Source organism: Heptranchias perlo, chromosome 1 (genome assembly GCF_035084215.1).
Source record: "Heptranchias perlo isolate sHepPer1 chromosome 1, sHepPer1.hap1, whole genome shotgun sequence".
NCBI classification, from domain to species: domain Eukaryota; kingdom Metazoa; phylum Chordata; class Chondrichthyes; order Hexanchiformes; family Hexanchidae; genus Heptranchias; species Heptranchias perlo.
This window is the reverse complement of record NC_090325.1, coordinates 51,065,894-51,087,321: the sequence shown is the minus strand read 5'-3', so window position 1 is coordinate 51,087,321 and position 21,428 is coordinate 51,065,894. Positions and strand designations below refer to the sequence as shown.

General features: G+C 41.8%; 1 protein-coding gene across 2 annotated transcripts in view; it reads right to left on the bottom strand.

The window, feature by feature from the left end:
- The window catches only part of LOC137322030 (myosin-IIIb), a 166,085-nt gene extending 145,321 nt beyond the window's left edge, over positions 1-20,764 (bottom strand). Inside the window, exons 1-3 of one of the 2 annotated variants that reach the window (XM_067985063.1) lie at positions 20,304-20,764; positions 2,880-2,945; positions 925-1,055 (exon numbers count right to left, since the gene is read on the bottom strand). In XM_067985063.1, the coding sequence (XP_067841164.1) occupies positions 925-1,055; positions 2,880-2,945; positions 20,304-20,414 (308 nt within the window). In that variant the 5' untranslated portion in view covers positions 20,415-20,764. The remainder of the gene's footprint in view (positions 1-924; positions 1,056-2,879; positions 2,946-20,303) is intronic. The other variant, XM_067985055.1, reaches the window with a different exon arrangement.
- Positions 20,765-21,428: the final 664 nt, after the last annotated feature.

The following is a 21,428-nucleotide window of genomic DNA, read 5'->3' as shown; positions in this document are numbered from 1 at the left end:
TCTGAAACCCCCAATCCTCAAGCTTACTACTCTTTATGGCAACATTGTAAGCCTCTTCTTTTAATCTATTATTCTTAACTTCTCTAGGTAGCCATGGTTCGATCAGTTTTCCCGTGGCTGAGTAAGTTCTGACTACCCCAGACTTTCCTCTATGTTTAAAGATCCTGGTCACTTCCCCTTACTACACAAGAGGCACTTGGTTACCAAGCTCCTACTAACCAGACCACCTACCACACCTGCTAAAGTAGCAGCCTGTTGCACTGCAGTTGACAGTTTAAACAGGCCTTTAATCCCACATCTCAGGTGAGACAACCACCAGCCACATAATACCTCTTTGCCACAAGAACAAAGCTCTCATGGTCTATGGGCAAACCAACCACAATACTGCCACATCCTTTACCAGAGCAAAGAAATATATTGCCCACACATCACAATATCAATACATTCTGGAAAATTCTGAAACTAAAAAGTTCTTAAAATCATTTAGCGATAACTTGCAAGGCCACATTTGAAAGAGTAGCCTACCTGCCTTAAAATTAAGCACCGATAACAACCTGCCAAATGGAAACTTATCACCATCAATCATTCCAAAAGTTAGAATGCATTTGTGGAGCACCCTAATTGGTCACCATGCCCCCAAGTCAGTGGCAGAGGGGGTAAACAAAATAAATCAGCCAGGGTCCCCACTTGTGCTTGAAAATCTCATATATGGTATCTCAGATGTGATGTCCAAGTAATTGTAGCTGCTTGTAAATGATTCCAGTCAATTAAAGGTTTTGTAAATTTCAGACTCTAGGTCACTGATTGGCTTTCTTACTCATTTTTTAAAAAGTATGACATCTGGTGTGGGACATATGGACTGGGACAGATGCACCTAGACATAATTTTATAATACAATCCACAACTTTATCTATATACTCTTACCTGATGACTATACATTGGTTCTTGGGGCCAGTGGCTAAACGTCCCAACATTGACCGATAGGCACGATCTGCCACTGCAAATAGATGAGGAGGTAGGCTGTGTTTTGAACAAGTTTTGTATTTTTCAGCCACCTGACAAACAGAAACAAAGACGTAGTTAAAATAGCTTATTGTTGGATTTCATAAAAATGCTGTCATGTTATCGGTTGCCATTTGGGTGACTGGACTTAAGTTAAGACCTAATCACCTAACACAGGAAATAAATCACATGACTTTCAAATTTCCCAAACAACAAATCAAAAGGAGTTCTCACTGGTGAATAAAAGATTTATAACCCACACCAATGAAAGAATACCTGGAGGTCACTATCATTTGACAAAATATATGAGAAGCAGAAAGCACACAGCTTATTTCACTTGTCTGCAAGGTCATACTAAGTTTCCTCTGGCATTATTCAAATCCCTTTCAAAACCACCATCACTCCACCCTCTCCAACTGCCCCATCTCCAACGTATCTTTCTCAAATCTCAACATATTGTCATCGGCCAAGCATGTGCTTACATCTCACCACAGCCCTGTTCCAGCCTTCCTAATCTATTTTCTGACCAACATCTTGTGCAACTGTGATCACACTTGCTGCTGCTCCTCATGTCTCACACCCGCCAGATACTGCTGGCTTCACCTTTTTCCTGCAGCACCTCTAGTCCATTTCCACAGCATTAGCTCTCCTGGTTCCATTCATCTGTTCCAGTGCTGTTACCACAGGTTTTTTTTAAAACCATCAGAGTGCCTTGGGGCTCTATCCTTGATCCCATTCTAATCAGAATTTACATGCTAATCCTCAGCAATATCATCTACAAGCACAGGATCAGTTCCCCATATACACTGACAACATCCAACTCCACCGCTCTCCTAGTGACTCCAATGTTGTTGCCACCTTCCTGGCATCAAGTCCTAGATGAATCAAAATTTACTTCAGCAAGTGAAACCATCCTTTATGGCCAACACCTATATGCCTTCATCACCAAAGAGTAATTCATCCAACCCTTTCATCATTGAGCTCACCACCTACATCCTATGCAAACTTAAGTTAACCTAGAACTCAGCAGCCCAATTTCTCTCCTCAAAATCTTTCCTATCAACTTCCAGTGCCAGAAACTAAACTGAGTGCAGGGATCAGTATCTTCATTTTCAAATTCCTCAAAAGCCTCAATCTACCCTTACCGAAAGATCGATTCCAGCCAAACACCTCTGCCTGGATACTTCGCTTTACTTCTTGGACAGTGACTTACTCTTGGTTCCCCTTCCCCATGATACACCAGTCACTGATCCTGCCCTCTGCAATTCTCTCAAAGCCATTTTGCCTTGCTACCTTCCTCTGTGCCTTCAAGACACTCTTCAAAACCAAGCTCTATCATGCCAATACAAATCACAATAAATTAACCTTTTTAAGAATGGAGTCCTGCCTTTATTCCAGTTACAATGAAGGAGTGTATCATATCAGCCATGTAGCATAGCTCAGGCAATTCTGTAGTACCCTATAGCTAATCAATTGGGTGGTTCTTATAAACTCCTGTTAAATTTTCATGTGCCAATGCATGAACATCAACTTAGGTGCTGCTTGGTTCAGGGAACTTTGAGAGGCACAAGTTTCTACAGTCTTTCACAAATTCCATTGAAGTTCAAGAATTGACTTTTGGAGCACATCCAATGGTTTGAAGGATTCAATTTCTTGCTAGTGAAAATTCAGTCTATTTTCAAAAGTTACAATGAAAGCAAAAAGGTTAGTGTGGCAGTGTTAAAGCTTTTACACCACAATAACATCCACATATATGAATATTAATTAGCACAAATATCTTTCAAATTTAAAAGCTTCACCAATTACCTAGTATACTTCATACAACTGGATATCAATTAAAATTTCAGTTAAGAAGTTTTATTTATAAAATTACCTACCGACTTTTCATACAATGCCAAGTACTTGAAAGGATTGATGGCTACTAGAATATCTCCAATATAAGTCTGAAAGAAAAAAAATATTTACAGTTACACCCAGGTGGAGCACAAACATTTTAAAAAGCTACTTGCAGAACTTTTTCCACCACTGTTGGGGGATGGGGATGTTGGCCAAAAGAAAGAAGGTAGGAAAAAGAGGTGGAGTAAAATAAGATCTATACCTAGCTATTGGTGAGAAAAAGGGGATGGGAGGCACAAAAGGGAGAGGAGTTCCAAGTCTGGCAGTTTTTAAAAAATTAATTCTTGGGATATGGGCATCACTAGCAAGGTCAGCATTTATTTCATCCCTATTTGTCCTAAAGGTGGTGGTGAGGCTCCTTCTTGAACCGCTACTGTCCATGTGGTGAAGGTACTCCCACTGTGCCGTTAGGTAGGGAGTTGCAGGATTTTGACCCAGCAACGATGAAGAACGGAGATATATATATCCAAGTCGGGATGGTGTGTGACTTGGAGTTCATGGTGTTTCCATGCATCTGCTGCTCGTGTCCTTCTCGGTGGTTGAGGTCGTGGGTTTGGGAGGTCCCGTTGAAGAAGCCTTGGTGAGTTGCTGCAGTGTAGCCTGTGGATAGTACGCACTGCCACAGTGGTGGAGGGAGTGGATTGGGTGCTGATCAAGCGACTGCTTTGTCCTGGATGGTACAGAGCTTAGAGTGTTGTTACAGCTGCACTCATCTAAGCAAGTGGAAAGTATTTAATTACACTCCTGACATGTGCCTTGGAGGTAATGCAGAGACTTTGGGGAGTCAGGAAGTGAGCCACTTGCCACAGATTACCCAGCTTCTGACCTGCTCCAGTAGCCACGGCATTTATGTGGCATGGGTGAGATGGATTTGGTTGGGGGGTGAGAGGGAAAGAGAGGAGGCCAGTTTTGGGATGTGTGGGTAGTGGGCTAGGTGTTGAAGGGGGTTAGTTTACAAATGAAAATTAAAAAGTTAAGTCTGTAAGTGGAACACAAGCAGGTGACGGTTTTGCTTTTATACATCAGATATAAAATACACTAAGTAACTACAAATGTTTCATGTAGGATAACCATTTCAATGGCAAGGTATTAAAGTCATTTATAATGAGGTAAAATTCAATTCAAATCTATTGATCCCAGTGCCATTCCCAGCATTTACTCATTCACTTGTCTTCATTCATTAGATATGAAGCACATCAATTACCAATCTTGGTGCAAGTACTAGGGTACCTAGCATAGGGTGGGGGAGAAATGACATTTAAATCAAATAATTTTCACCAATCCAATCTAAAAGGAGGTACTATGGTAAGCTCCAATTATTAGCAATATATACAAAGCCCACTAAATAGCAGAATTCTGGGCACCACACCTTAGGAAGGATATATTGGCCTTGGAGGGGGAACAGTGCAGATTCACCAGAATTATACCAGGACTAAAAGGGTTAAATTATGAGGACAAGTTGCATAGACTCGGCTTGATTATAAAAGATTAAAGGGTGATCTAATTGAGGTGTTTAAAATAATAAGGATTTGATAAAAGTAGGTAGAGAGAAACTATTTCCTTTGGTGAGGGAGTCCAGAACAAAGGGGGTATAACCTTAAAATTGAGCTAGGCTGTTCAGGGGTGATGTCAGGAAGCACTTCACACAAAAAGGGTAGTGGAAATCTGGAATTTTTCCTTCCCCCAAAAAGCTGTTGAGGCTAAGTCAACTGAAAATTTCAATCAGAGATTGATAGATTTTTGTTAGGCATGAGTATTAAGGGATATGGAACCAAGTTGGGTAGATGGAGTTAAGATACAGATCAGCAGTGATCTAATCGAATGGCAGAACAGGCTCAAGGGGCTACCTGTTCCTATGTTCAAAATTCTGCCCCTGTACCCTATCGCACACCAAGTCCTGCTTCTCCACCAACCCCATAACCTTGCCAACCTCCACTGGCTTCCCATCTTTAAAACATGGAATTCAAAATACTCGTTCTAATCCATCCACAGCCTTGCTACTTTTTAACCTCCACAACACAGTCCTACGTGCCAGTAGAAGGCTTCCACTCTTCCAATTCTGGCTTCCTTTGAATCCCACCCCCTTTGCCTTTGGTGGCTGAGCCTTCAGCAGTCTTAGCCCACATTCTGGCACTCTTTTCCTCAACTCCTCCACCTTGCTATCTATTGAAATGTTGGTCAAGTCACACGTCAGACTTCACTGTACTTTGATCTTCCTTTTCAGAAGAGATTACATTGCTGCCAATTACTTCAGTGACTCATGGTCATAAACACTGATCTATCCACACCTATTTTTAAGAATTCTTTCAAATCCTGTTTAGACTTGGTCAGATATGCATTTTGCTTACCACCTTAATTTACAGTAAGGCTAGATTCACATTACACTAGGTGGACAAGGCAGGAATTTTTTTTATATATAGATATAGATATAGATATAGATATAAAGTAACTAACATCTAAACACCAGCTTTGAGGTTGTTTAGATTAGGTCCACTTAAAACCTAAATTGCACACAAGTGATTACAAGCTATTGCATTAACAATCTATAATAAAACATACCATAATCAAAACCTCAAACTATACACTAGGCAAAATGCAAACAGTATTGACAGACACAACATAAAAGGTTTTAACAGTGATACAAGACAAATAAGTATGAATACATATGTAAATAGCAAAATATTTGTTCACCTATTTAAAGAACAAGTTTCTAAAAATTATACATTTAGAAATAGCAAATGCAATTTTTGTTGCAACACCATGACAAATTAAAGAAAAAGGGAATTGTCGGGGGGGGGGGGGGTGGGTTTCAGCCTAATAGCTCACCCCAGGCAGTCTCACACATCGGTCCTTCTTTAGGATTCTCAAAGGCAATTTGTCACCCACCACCAACCATACTTTACCAAAATCAATGTAATGAGATAACTGACACCTAAAGTAGATTTATTGACAATAAAGAACATTTTCCACCCCAAAATGATTCCCTTGAGAATTAACTATATACACCTTCTAATGCGTTTAAACTTAGGACAGTGAAATTTTGATTCTTAATGCAAGACTTACAGGCTAGTAATTTCATTCCCCCCCCCCGTAAAAGGAATTGACTACTTGGCGAGTTACAGTTCCAGGGATGCCCCTGGGACCTCACTTAAATAGCCACTATTATTGGCAACACCCAAGTGGATGTAAGCAGTCTGTTCGACTGCAGCAGCATCACCAGGGCCTGATCCTGTCCTCAATTAACATCCATATGCACAAACTTCCAGCAAGCGTCACTTGAAAGTGATCAAGAGGGTGGTTGTAGAGGGTTGTTTTTCAAACTGGAGGCCTGTGACCAGCAGTGTGCCTCAGGGATCGGTGCTGGGTCCGCTGTTATTTGTTATTTATATTAATGATTTGGATGAGAATTTAGGAGGCACGGTTAGTAAGTTTGCAGATGACACCAAGATTGGTGGCATTGTGGACAGTGAAGAAGGTTATCGAGGATTGCAACGGGATCTTGATAAATTGGGCCAGTGGGCCGATGAATGGCAGATGGAGTTTAATTTAGATAAATGTGAGGTGATGCATTTTGGTAGATCGAATCGGGCCAGGACCTACTCCGTTAATGGTAGGGCGTTGGGGAGAGTTATAGAACAAAGATCTAGGAGTACAGGTTCATAGCTCCTTGAAAGTGGAGTCACAGGTGGATAGGGTGGTGAAGAAGGCATTCAGCATGCTTGGTTTCATTGGTCAGAACATTGAATACAGGAGTTGGGATGTCTTGTTGAAGTTGTACAAGACATTAGTAAGGCCACACTTGGAATACTGTGTACAGTTCTGGTCACCCTATTATAGAAAGGATATTATTAAACTAGAAAGAGTGCAGAAAAGATTTACTAGGATGCTACCGGGACTTGATGGTTTGACTTATAGGGAGAGGTTGGATAGACTGGGACTTTTTTCCCTGGAGTGTAGGAGGTTTAGGGGTGATCTTATAGAAGTCTATAAAATAATGAGGGGCATAGATAAGGTAGATAGTCAAAATCTTTTCCCAAAGGTAGGGGAGTCTATAACAAGGGGGCATAGATTTAAGGAGAGAGGGGAGAGATGGAAAAGGGTCCAGAGGGGCAATTTTTTCACTCAAAGGGTGGTGAGTGTCTGGAACGAGCTGCCAGAGGCAGTAGTAGAGGTGGGTACAATTTTGTCTTTTAAAAAGCATTTGGACAGTTACATGGGTAAGATGGGTATAGAGGGATATGGGCCTAATGTAGGCAATTGGGACTAGCTTAGTGGTATAAACTGGGCGACATGGACATGTTGGGCCGAAGGGCCCGCTTCCATGATTCTAAGAATGGGAATCCTAGCTGATTTTTACCCGTTAGCCCAGGGCACCAAAACCAATTAGATCACCCTGGTGTTGCCCTAGCTGAGATCAGGTCAGCACAAATCAGGAATTGAACTTGGGACCTTTCCAGTATTGTATAATTCAGCAATTTCACTGGATCAATTTACTGATTCATTGTGCCAGTCTTAGAGGTCAACTGTACTATACAATATGCAGAGATGTGAAGCAATTTCAGCACCATTTTTCAGTTATCATCTCTCCATTCCTCAAAAAGCCCACCCTTGACCCCTCCATTTTCTCAAACTATTCCCTATATCTTAACTCTTCTTTCTCGAAGGTCCTTGAATTTACTCAATTGCTTGTTCACATCACCTCGTTCAGACCTTGTCCTGTGGTCAAAACCACTAACATCCTTTGTGGCTGCAACTGTGGTCAATTATCCCTCTACGACCTCCTCATCCTCTGTGACATGCAATATATTCAACCGCTTCATCCTCCTCCATTACTTCTTCAATATACTACCTCTGCAAGACTGTTCTCATTTGGTTCCAATCTTACATGTTCCAATGTAAACAGCACATCAGCAATGGCTTCTCCTGCTGCCCCCACAGTCACCTCCAGAATACCCCAAGTTTCCAACCTCAACCTCCTCTTCAACTTCATTTACACATTCCCCTCAGCAATATTATCCTTAACCATAGGTCAGTTTTCATATGTATGCTGATGACATCCAGGCCGTGTGGTTGATAGTGAGGAAGAAAGCTGTAGACTGCAGGAAGATATCAATGGACTGGTCAGGTGGGCAGAAAAGTGGCAAATGGAATTCAATCCAGAGAAGTGTGAGGTAATGCATTTGGGGAGGGCAAACAAGGCAAGGGAATACACAATAAATGGGAGGATACTGAGAGGTGTAGAGGAATAGTGGGGCCTAGGAGTGCATGTCCACAAATCCCTGAAGGCAGCAGGACAGGTAGATAAGGTGGTTAAGAAGGCATACGGGATATTTTCCTTTATTAGCCGAGGCACTGAATAAAAGAGCAGGGAGGTTATGCTAGAACTGTATAAAACACTAGTTAGGCCACAGCTTGAGTATTGCGTACAGTTCTGGTCACCACATTACAGGAAAGAGGTGATTGCACTAGAGGGTACAGAGGAGATTTACGAGGATGTTGCCAGGACTGGAGAATTTTAGCTATGAGGAAAGATTGAATAGGCTGGGGTTATTTTCTTTGGAACAGAGGAGTCTGAGGGAAGATTTAATTGAGGTGTATAAATTATGAGGGCCCTATATAGTGGGCAGGAAGGACCTATTTCCCTTAGCAGAGAGGTCAATAACCAGAGGGCATAGATTTACAGTAATTGGTAGAAAGATTAGAGGAAAGTTGAGGAGAATTTTTTTTCACCCAGAGGGTGGAGGAGGTCTGGAACTCACTGCCTGAAAAGGATGGTAGAGGCAGAAACTCTCATCGCATTTAAAAAGTACTTGGAAATACACTTGAAGTGCCGTAACCTACAAGGCTATGGACCAAGAGCTGGAAAGTGGGATTAGGCTGGATAGCTCTTTCTGCCGGCAGACACGATGGGCCGAATGGCCTCCTTCTATACCATGAATTTCTATGATTTTATGAGTTCTACATATCCACCACTCAATGCCATACAAAGTGTTGTCGAGACTCCTCATCTCAAGTTGCAGATAAGCGAGAACTGTTTCCACAAGACTTCTGAAGCCATCTTATTCAGGTTCCGCTAAAAACTTTGTACTTTTGCCCCCAACGCCATCCCCCTCTCTGGATGCTTTCTTTAACTGAGCCTTAGACTGCTCTACTCTTCAGAACACCCTCCAAGCAAGGACTGCCTCACACCAACTTAAGTTTCACACACAATGTGTTATAACTGCCACTTAGTACAAAGCCAAGATTAAAAGGAGCTTCTGTTGCCTGTCTCGTAACATTAAAATTTAGTCAGCATTTTGATGCCAGCAAGCAGTGCTCTACACCTATATTGGAGATGGGTACCTGTAGTATAGCTTTTCCCACAACACGGTCAAAACTCTGATTGCCTAGGTTTAAAATGCAAGTGGTGGTTTTAATGGTAAACACTATTTGAGAGATTTTTCTCATTTACTTCAGGGACTTGTTTACTCATGTTATCTCTAATAGCTCAGTTGGAGAACCGTTGATCTAGCTTCAGTAATGTTTTCTCCCCCCTTTTTAAAAAAAGGGAATAAAAGAAAAGGTTTCATCAACATCAATCAACCATGAAATCTACCTACTGAAACCAACCTCATTCATTTACTATCACCTTGCAAATTTCCATATTAGCACCTGGCACAGCACAAACCTGAATACACTACTAATAATACATATGAATCATCTATCAACAGCACACAAAATATTTTCATACAATGATCAAATTAGTACAGAATACTGGAATACAGCTAAAAGTAGTGACATGTCAAACTTGATTTAGATAAATTAACATTAAAAAGTTGGTGACATGACAGCAGGTAACTAAATCAAAATAAGAAAATCATAATATTAGAAAACAAGAATGGACAATGCACATTAGTTCAGCTGAAGTTACATCAATGCCATCTAAAATGCCATCAAAACATTTACCTGAGGAAGGAGGAAGCCTCCGAAAGCTTGTGAATTTAAAATAAAATTGCTGGACTATAACTTGGTGTTGTAAAATTGTTTACAATCTAAAATGGAGACCTTGCCAAGTACCATTTGAGGTGCATGATCTTGGATCTTGAAAATTACAAAAGGAGTCATTAATCCTCTGGACTGTTAGTGCAATTTAACACTAATCTTGCAATTAAAAAATGCTATTGTTATTAATTTCGATGCACGCTACAAAAGCAATAATGTAGTGGATATGTTACTGGACTGGTAATCCAGAAGCCTGGACTAAAAATCCAGGAGTAGAGTTTCCACTTTGGGCACAATCGGGAAATTGCACCAGTTAGGTTGCAGTTCAAGTTTCCGATAAAATTTATTGGCATAATCACAAATGTAAACTCTTCCATGAGCCTTCACAATCAGGCAATGTAATAGTATATTGTTTATTTTATTTTCTTTCCATTAAAAAGTATTCTTTGATGTATTTAAGAGCGGTAACCTGGTGCAGTTTGATTAATTCAGCTGATCATGGGATGGGCAATAAATGCTGGCCTTGCCAGCAATGCCCACATCCTATGAATGAATAAAAAAAATGGGTTTATCACCAATAATAAACATTTTTAATAAGTGCCCAGTCCACCTGTGAGTAACCAGATTTAAAAATTGCTGAAAATGACTTTAAAAAAGTATACTGAACCATTTAAAAGTTTCATTGGTGTACACGTCAGTTTTAGTAAATTAAATATATTTTAATATGAAAAGACTTCTAAAACGTGCCTACGAGTGTCTGTGCGCCTAAGAAAATGTGTAATTTGAAGAGCCCTTCCAAATTGGTGCAATCGGCAGAATCTCGCAATGTCGACCTGAGGGTGTGGCCAGTTGTGGGCGGAGCCTGATCCAGGTGAATTGAATCTGAAAACCAGTGGAAACAATCTCTGAAGACATGAATGCAAGTGGTTTTGGGCATAACTCACATTTAAAATTCCCCAATCTTTTGCGCTGATTAGGCCGATTCCACACGGATTGCGCTGATATAACTGGCAGAAACTCGACCTGCCAGAGATTGCAAGTTCAAATCCCACTAAGGCTGTTTGAGAATTTGAATTCAGTTTCAAAAAAAAAAAAAAAATTTGGAAATAAGAAGCTGGTACCAGTAAAAGTGAAGCTGTTGATTTTTGTATAAAAACTGGATTCACTAATGTCCTTCAGGGAAGGAAACCTGCCATCCTTACCTAGTCTGGCCTATACGTGACTCCAGTCCCACATCAACGTGCCTGACTGTCAATTGCCCTCTGAAGTGGCCTAGAAAGCCACTCAATTGTATCAGGGCAAGTAGGGATGGTCACTAAATGCTGGCCTTTCCAGCGACGCCTACATCCAGTGAATGAATAATAAAAAAAAGTAAATTGCTATACCCATCTCAGATTTGGAAATGGACAATAAGCTTAGCATTGCATCTTTTAAAATAAAAGATTCTGCGTCTTTAAGTATTTACATTTTAAAACAAATTAGCCTGTTAAAAATAGCTTGCGCCATTCTAATAACTGATGTCACTAAACACTGGCTATGATTCTATCAGAGGGATTGATAAACACAGCAGGGGCCATCAGAGGGATTGATAAACATACTGGGACCAGAGTAATGGTAAACATACTGGGACTTCTCAATGGGATAGATGAACACACTGGGACATTCAGAGTGATTGTTAAACACACTGCAACCTATCCTAGTAATGCATAAACAATGGGACAATAAACACACTGGGACTTAGAGGGTTGATAAAGTCTGGGACATTGAGAGATTGATAAACAGAGGGAATGATAAACACACTTGGACAGTGAGAGTTTGATAAAATCTCTGCGACCAGAGGGATTGATATACACAGCGCGCCCGATCAGAGGAATTGATAAAAACACTGGGCCCTCAGTCACTGAGAAATGCAATGGGTCCCATCAGAGTATTGGATAAGCACACTGGAACTTGTCACAGGGATTGATGAACACTCTAGGACATTCGGAGGGATTGATAAATACACTGGGACCTATCAGAGGACATAGATTTGAGGTGATTGCCAAAAGAACCAAAGGTGACATGAGGAAATTTTTTTTTAAAAACACAGCAAGTGGTTAGGATCTGGAATGCACTGCCTGGGGGGGGTGGGTGGGTGGGTAGTGGAGGCGGATGCAATCATGGCCTTCAAAAGGCAACAGGATAAGTACTTGAAAAGGAAAAAATTTGCAGGGCAACGGGGATAGGGCAGGGGAGTGGGACAAGCTGAATTGCTCTTGCATTGAGCCTGCACGAACTCAAATGGGCCGAATGACCACCTTCTATGTTGTAACCTGTGATTCTAATTTTCCTTCTGACCAAAGTAATTTTTTTTTGTATACAACTTTCCTCTTCAATTCTAGTATTTTCCCGACTACTGATGCCAGGCCAACTGGCCTGTAGTTCCCCGTTTTCTCTCTCCCTCCTTTCTTGAATAGCAAGGTTACATTTGCTACCTTCCAATCCACTGGGACTGTTCTAGAATCTAGGAAATTCTGGTAGTTCACAACCAATGCATCCACTATCTCTACAACCACCTCTTAAAACCCTAGGATGTAGGCCATCGGGTCCGGGGGATTTGTCGGCTTTTAGTTTCATTACTTTCACTGGTACTTTTTCTTTACTAATATTAATTACTTAAGTTCCTCACTCATTAGCCCCTTGCCTCCCCACTATTTCTGGTATTTTTTTGTGTCTTCTATGGTGAAGACAGATACAATATTTGTTTAACGTCTCTGCCATTTCCTTATTCCCCATTATAATTTCTCCTGTCTCTGCCTCTAAGGGACCGTATCAACATAAGGCTACAAAAGCAGTGCAGAGGCTGGGTACTCTGCAATGAGCATCTCACCACCTGACCCCTCAAAAGCCTCTCCACCATTTACAAAGCTCAAGTAAGGTATTTGAAAAAAATAACCACCTACCTGGGCTTGATTGCAGTGGCAGGGGCAACATTCAACCTGCACCATTAGCACACTGTGACTGCAGTATGTATGAACTACTTCAACAGCACTCGGCAGAAGAGGAGGACAAGTGCAACGGTATTGTGCGTACACTGGCCCCGATATTAACAAAGGTGGGTTCCCAAGTGTGAAAGATTTAGCGGGTCGTAGTGTCTGATTTTAAACTTGATTGCCTAATTAAATTTTTCCTTCCAGGTTTCACGTTGCCAAGCTGCGACAGCGGGCGTGATACGCAACCACATGATGCGATCTCAAATCAACCAATTAAAGGGCTAATGCAAAAATGGAATTCGGAGGAGCGAGGAGGTTTTGGAAGGAGACGATGAGAGTTAGTCAATATGAATTCAGGACGAGCAAGGCCAGCACCCAGATTTAATGATACTTCCCTTGACTTCCTGCAGATGCAGTCAGGAGCGGGAGGTAGATATTTTTCCCCTGCAACAGGAGGAAGAAACCTGCTGCTGTCACTATGAAAGCATGGTTGGAGGTAGCTGAGGTGAACAGAGGGAGTATGGTGCCCCAGTCTTAGCTGTAGTGCAGGAAGTGGTTTAATAACCTAACCAGGTCAGGAGGAAAAAAAAAGTGAATTCAGTTGCTGATTCACCCACATTGTGGTGCACAACACCCACCCCCCCCCCAACCCCCACTCATTCTGTCTTGCCAAACGTACTCCACCACATCTCTCCTCACACCCACCTAAGTTTCAATAGCACCCGTCCTTCCTCACCTCCCCATTTATCCATGCACCTCTGCCACCCACCCCAATCTTTATGCAGTAGTGAGACGCAACGGTCGGATAGTCACCCTCACCTAATGCACTGCATTAATCAGGTAAATATGTGGCCAGTAATCATTCACAGGTCTGTTCTTACGTCCCTTGTAAGAGAAGAGCGCGCAAAATGCGAGGGAGTGGGAAGAGGACTAGAAGCGGCCCACCACAAATTGTGCAGCACACAGATGCAGAGGAGGACACCATGGAGAGAAGTGGTACATCTGCCTTCTTGTCAGTCAGAGATGGAGACACTCAGAACCTGCAGATGCCTAGTGATAGATATTTTTAATTCTGACAGGAGGATTTTATTGTTTATTTTTTCCAGTGTCAGTCACTAGCTGAACCTTTGAGCTATTAGGGCATCCCTGGCAGCAGTGTACGCGGCTGGTCTGGTAATGGGTGCCCCATCTTCATATTGCTCGTTGTCCCCCTACTCATCAGAAGATGATTGATGAGCACCTTGGTCATCCTCCACATCTAAATCTTCTCTGCTGAGCAATGTTGTGCAGTACACAGCACCCCACTATGATTCTGGACACTCTCGCTGGCGAGTACCGAAGGACACAGCCAGGCCTATCTAGGCACCTGAAGCGCATCTTCAACACACTGATGGCTTTCTCAAATGCACACCTGGTGGTCCTGTGGCTCTCAATGTAGCACTCTTGCACCTCATTGGTGGAATTCCTCAGTGGTCATGAGCCAAGTTCGCAGGGGGTATCCCTAGTCTCCTATGGGCCAGCCCTTAAGTCTGTTTCCTGGTGGGAAGAGATTTGGAATGTTGGACTGCCGAAGTATAAAAGCAGATACATGGAAGCTGAGCCTGTCTGTAGACCCTCATGTGGATAGTGCCTCCTGCGACCTCGGCCACTCTGCAGCTCTCCAGGTCTGTGCTGTGCACCTGCAGATCCCACCATAGCACAACTTTACTGCCATGGATGGTGATAGGACATCAGACGAAGACGACAAATCCATGGTGCCTCCCATCCTGAAGTAGTCCATTTGAAAGCCTCCAAACTTCTAGAACACCTCTATGATCATAAGAACTCTCTACATAACGTTTGCCGGGGGAAACTGAGAAAGCACCTTTAAGCACTGAGCCTTTATTCATATCGGGCTATCAGAAATTTAAACAGCCCCATGAAGTGCAATTTTATCTTGCCTCCATTTCACTGGCGAATTTCCCGAGTGAAACCAGTGCTGGTGGCATTAAATGCAAATTTCTGTTGAAATTGCTTCAAATGCGCCTCATTAACTGTTAATCGTTGACCCACATGTTAACGACCGACCCTCCTTCGGCGAGCAGATTACTTGCACGCAGCCAAAAGGGCCTCCGTTAAAAACGCAAGTTGGAGGCGGGTTAGCATTGGGTTTGATTTTGCAATTTTAACCTTCCCACCTGTCCCCAACTCTCCCGTGCTTGGGGGTTAAAATTCCCCCTATTTATCTCCAAGTTCCCCTCCAAGTTACACACCATCCTGACTTAGACATATACCACTATTCCTTCATTGTTGTTGGGTCAAAATCCTGAAATTCCCTACCCACCACCACTGTGCAAGCATCAGCACAAGGATTACAGCTGTAAAAGAAGATCCCCCACCACCTTATCCAGGCAACAGAAATACAGCTTTGCCAGCATCACCCACATCTAGAGAACAAATTAGAATAAATGCGTTGTCAACCATGAATGCAAATTGTCTTGTAATGCAATGTTTTGGTCAAAACGATGCAGCCTTTTTTTTAAAAAAAAAGGCCAGTCATCTATGCCTTTTTATTGAATCAGCAGATTACACACGAAGTAACAATACTAGAAAAACAAACTGGAGGTGGGGGGGGTTGTGAGGGAAGAGCAGCAACAGCAGGGAGGTGTTAGAAACACCCAATCACCAGCAACTTTTTTTTTCCCTTCCAGTCACGCTAATGCAAATCACCAGCAATAAAGAGCTTTCAGGCTCACGGGCTTATACAGAGATAACATTTCATGAATTTTTATCAACATGCACCCAGCTGTCATCGCTTTCTGCGAGCCTGGACTTGGTTGCGTGGTGGTTTTTGAAATGGCTGATTCAAAATGCAGAAACAGTCAGTTCCAAATTGTTCAGCAAATTCATTTGTCTTTAAACTGGAGGACCCAAGATAGTTGTCCTTTCACCAACTTTAGCCTAAGTACCCTTATTCTAGTGCCTTGGTTTATCATGATGTACTTCTCCAAGAAGGATATACTCTCCTTGGAGTGGGGACAGTGCAGATTCACCAGGATACCATGGCTTGAAGGGTTAATTTATGACGACAGGTTGTATAAACTTGTCTTATATACCTTTGAGATTAGACGATTAGATCACCCCTCAACCGAGGTCTTTAACAGGATGAAGGGATTTAATAGGGTAAATACAGCGAAACTATTTCCTTTGGTAGGGAATCCAGAACAATGGGGCATAATCTTAAAATTAGAGCTAGGCTAGTCAGAAGACGAGTTCATGCAATGCATTCGAGACAGTTTTCTAAAACAATATGTCAAGGAACCAACTAGGGAACAAGGTATTTTAGATCTAGTATTGCATAATGAGAAAGGGTTAATTAGTAATCTTATAGTTAAGGATCCTCTGGAGCAGAGTGATCATAATGAGACAGAATTTCATATTGAGTTTGAGAGAGTGATGTATTTAAGTCCGGAAGTAGTGTCTTAAATTTAAACAAAGCCAATTACGTAGGTATGAGGGGTGAGTTGGCCAAGGTAGATTGGGAAATTAGATTAAAAGATATGACTGTAGATAAGCAATGGTGAACATTTATAGAATTAATTCATAATTCTCAATGAACATACATTCCTTGAGGAATAAAAACTCCACAGGAAAAGTGATCCAACTGTGACTAACTAGAAAAGTTAAGGATAGTGTTAGATTAAAATAAGAAGTGTACAATGTTGCCAAAAAGTAGTAAGCCTGAGGATTGAGAGGGTTTTAGAAATCAGCAAAGGGTGACCAAGAAATTGACAAAGAGGAAGAAAACTGAATATGAGATTAAACTAGTAAGAAATATAAAAACAGATTTTACATGTATGTAAAAAGGAAGACATTAGAGAAAGTAACCGTGGGTCCCTTAGAGGCTGAGACAGGAGAAATTATAGTGGGGAATAAGGAATGGCAGAGACGTTAAACAAATATTTTGTACTTGTCTCAGTAGAAGACAAAAAAAAACTGGAAATAATGGGGAACCAAGGGTCTAATGGGGGTGAGGAACTTAAAGTAATTAAGGTTAGTAAAGAAAAAGTACTGTTTACAAAATATATCAATGACTTAGATGAGGGGACAGAGTGTAACGTATCTAAGTTTGTTGATGATACAAAGCTAGGTGGGAAAGTAAGCTGTGAGGAGGTCACAAAGAGGCTGCAAAGGGATACAGGCAGGTAAAGTGAGTGGGCGATAAGGTGGAGTATAATGTGGGGAAATGTGAAATTATCCACTTCGTTAGAAAGAATAGAAAAGCAAAATATTTTTTTTTTAAAAAGGAGACTAAGAAATATTGGTAGTCAGAGGGATTTGGGTGTCCTTCTACACAAATCACAGAAAGTTAACATGCAGGTATAGCAAGTAATTAGGAAGACAAATGGTATGTTAGTCTTTATTGCAAGGGGGTTGGAGTATAAGAGTAAGGAGGTCTTGCTGCAATTATATAGGGCTTTGGTGAGACCACACCTGGAGTGCTGTGTACAGTTTTGGTCTCCTTACCTAAGGAAGGATATACTTGCCTTAGAGTGGGTGCAATGAAGGTTCACTAGATAGATTGCTGGGATGAGAGGGTGATCCTATGAGGAGAGACTGAGTAGAATGGGCCTATATTCTCTGGAGTTCAGAAGAATGAGAGGTGATCTCATTGAAACATAAAATTCTTACGGGGCAGATGTCGAGAGGCTGTTTTCCCTAGCTGGAGTCTCGAACTAGGGGTCATGGTCTCAGGATAAAGGGTGGGCCATTTAGGACCGAGATGAGGAAAAATTTCTTCACTCAGGATTGTGAATCTTTGGAATTCTCTACCCCAGAGGGCTGTGGATGCTCAGTCATTGAGTATATTCAAGAATGAGATCGATGGATATTTGGACACTAAGGGAATCAAGGGATATGGGGATAGGGCAGGAAAGTACAGTTGAGGTAGAAGATCACCCATGATCTTATTGAATGGCAGAGCAGGCAGTATGGCCTACTCTTGCTCCTATTTCTTATGTTCTTAGAAGTGAAATCAGGAAGCACTTTTTCCACACAAAGTTAATGGAAATCTGGAGCACTCTCCCCTAAAAGGCTGTGGACCCTGGGCGAATTTAAATTTTCAAGACGGAGGTCGATAGATTTTTGTTCGGGTATCATGAGATATGGGGAGAAGGTGGATAAATGGAGTTGAGGTACAGATCAGCCATGATCTAATAGAAAGGCAGAACAGGCTCAAGTGGCTACTCCTGCTTCTATGTTCCTGTTTTTCTAAATTGTTTACCTTGTGTATACTGTTTAATGTCTTGCATACTTTTAGAAGGTCTCCGCTCAGTTGGTTTCTTTCAAAGCTTAAGAGACCCAGTTTCTCCAGTCATACATCATGACTTAATTCTTTGAATACTAATTATCAGCCTTAAGGATCTTCTCTGCACTGCTCCCATGGCTTGAAGGTTTCCCTTATGTCTTGGTGACCAAAACTGAACATTGTACTCAAGGTGCAGCCTGATCAGAGCACCAATTACTAACCGGCAGTAACATACGTTGGGACTTCCTGAAACACACTACATAAGTGCAATTCCTTTCTTTCTTTGCACAATATTACCATAATATCCTCAAACTTACAAAAGCAGATTTTACAAACAAGCCCAGAATGCAGCCTCTTCCACCAACAGCACAGTAACATTAACCATACCTTCCTTTCTCTAGATGCTATCTGTCCTGCTGAGAGTTTTCAGCATTTTCTGCCTTTATTCCAGATTTCCAGTCTCTGCAGTATTTTGCTTTTTGCCCTTCTATAGCACCTGTCACATCCTCAGAGCATCCCAAAGCTCTTTAAAATCTGTCACTTTCACTGTCAATGAAGTATATTATTTACTTAATACAGTATTTTACTAACCATCAGTCTTTCATCTTCACTGTTCATAAAAAGGCAGATGGCAGGGAACAAAAAATAAATATAAGCTACTTTAAAGTCAGAACTTCCAGTTAATTTTAGAAAAATCTAAAAAACATAATTGCTTTGGAAACATAAAAATGTCTTACTTTGTGTCACACCACACTACAGAAACTCTGCAATCGTGCAACATCCTTCTAAAAATAAGTATTCACCATGGCAAGCATCAAGGTCATTTGCTTTCCTTCAAATATTTGAGTTCTTACCACCTTGCACACTCCATAAACTTAAGCTCATCCAAAACTCTGCTGCATGTATCCTAACTCACATCAAGTCCTATTCACCAATCACCCGTGTTCACTGACCAACTTTGGCTCCTGATCTGGCAACAACTTAAACTCTCATCCTTGTTTTCAAATCCATCCATAGCCTCACCCCACCCTATTTCTGTAACTTCCTCCAGCCCTACAATCTTCCAAAAACTCTGCATTCCTCCAATTCTGGCCTCTTGTGCATCCCTGATTTCCTTCACCCCTCCACTGGCAGCTATGCCTTCAGCTGCCTAGGCCCTAAGCTCTGGAATTCCCTCCCTAAACCTCTTTATCTCTACCTTTCTCTCCTCCTTTAAGGCACCCCTTAAAACCTACCTCTTTGATCAAGCTTTTGCTCACCTGTCCGAATATCTCCTTTTGGTCATCTGTACTAATATCTCCTTTTGGTCATCTGTACTAATATCTCCTTATGTGGCTCAGTGTCAAATTTTGTTTGATAATGCTCCTGTGAAGCACCTTGAGACGTTTTACTACATTAAAGGCACTATATAAATTCAAGTTGCTGTGGGCATCTAACTTGCAGTGACTGGGAAGTAGTAAGCCCATATCTCATTGTGGTTGAAGCCTGACCACCCTTTGATGATGCCAAGTGCATCTGGATATTTAGAGTAGTAGGGAGGGGGAAGAAGGGCTAATAAGTAGTTTAAACTCCCTGGTATCAATTGGTAACCTGGGGGTCTGTGTTTGTCCTCCTCCTCCATCCCCCCTTGTCAAAGTACCTAGAAATTCAGTGAAAGCTCTGCTGCTCACGTATAACAGAACAAAAACTGTAGGAAAAATTCAGCATGTACACTGATGGGGGGGGTCGATTACCTCTCCTTACTAAAGGGTCATTAAAGTATTAGTACGTCCCCAAAGTCCAGTCAATACAATATTTGAACACCCATACAACAGCAACATTAGATGATTCGATTAAAACACTTGGCCAGTTTGGTACTTCAGCGGTATCTCACTTTCAAATTTGTTGAAAACAAAGCTCTCAGCCTCCTGTCGGAATACTCTGTCCGTGTTGACTAAACAAAGCGATTCAAAGCAAGATCACCTACGTCAGCTTAGAAGAGAGTTAAGAACATAAAACGTCCCTCCGCAGTAATGCCTGTTTAGTTTAGTTAGTTCAAGTCAAATGATAGGAAACAATTTTACTTACACTGCGTTTGCTAAACCGGGACTTTTAATGGAGCCCAGCTGGCGCCTAGAACCTGGCGTAAGTTAAGTAAACTTGTTTTGTTTTCGTTTGTTACTTACATAAATTTGGTTATGCCGGAATCTGTTGCTAAGCACGTCCAGGAGAGCGGTCTCATCCAGCTGGGACAACGTGGCCAGGTCCTCCGGGGTGGTGGGGACGGCCGCGCACATCTTGTCGCCGCGTCGGTCACTCCAGGCTCGGCTGGCGGGGACACTCTCTGTAGCAACGCAGCGGGGTCTGGCTTCTGTACTAGAGGATGCAGCTCATTCCCGGCTCTCGCTACAATATTTAGCAAAGTTCCTCCCCCAACCCACCTCCCTACGCCTGAAAGAAATGGTTCTTTGACAAAAGGTTTTGCTCAAGAGCAGTGTTACTCAGTTTTTCTATTTTTTAAAAAAATGTTAAATTATTTATAATAACTCGAGATTTTAAAAGTGATACTCTTACTAAGAGAGCAACGTTAGTTGTAAACGTCCCCTTCTTAAAGGGAACAGTGAGGAGCTTATTGGCGCCCCCTAGCAGGGTCACACCGAATGGGATTCCTCCGGGGGAGCGCTGATTGACTGACTTATACACGCACAGAGTATAACGACCAATACCAACACTCCCCAAACACTTCCTCAATTAATCATGATGTGGAGATGCCGGTGATGGACTGGGGTTGACAATTGTAAACAATTTTACAACACCAAGTTATAGTCATTTCACATTTTCACCTGACGAAGGAGGAAGCCTCCGAAAGCTTGTGAATTTAGAATAAAATTGCTGGACTATAACTTGGTGTTGTAAAATTGTTTACAATTAATCATCACACTTCTTACTAATGAGCCTGACATTTTTGAAGTTGTTCTCGGGATCTGATCCTGTCAGAAAGCACCATAGGTTGTAGTATTATTTCTGTGCTTGGCTATGTAGCATTTCCGTCAGACCTGGTTGTTCTGAGCCGGGGTTGCCTGGGAATTCCCCGTCCACTGAATTTCGGATCTTGCTCTATTAGGGAGGAACCAAACACAAGCCAAGGTGCTACCCTAAGAGGGAGGGAAAATAGGAGGTTAATAAGAGAAGCTGAATGCTAATACTCTATAATGGAATTAGAAAGTGCTGCTAATAAACAGCCATGATGTGGAGATGCCGGTGATGGACTGGGGTGGACAAATGTAAGGAGTCTTACAACACCAGGTTAT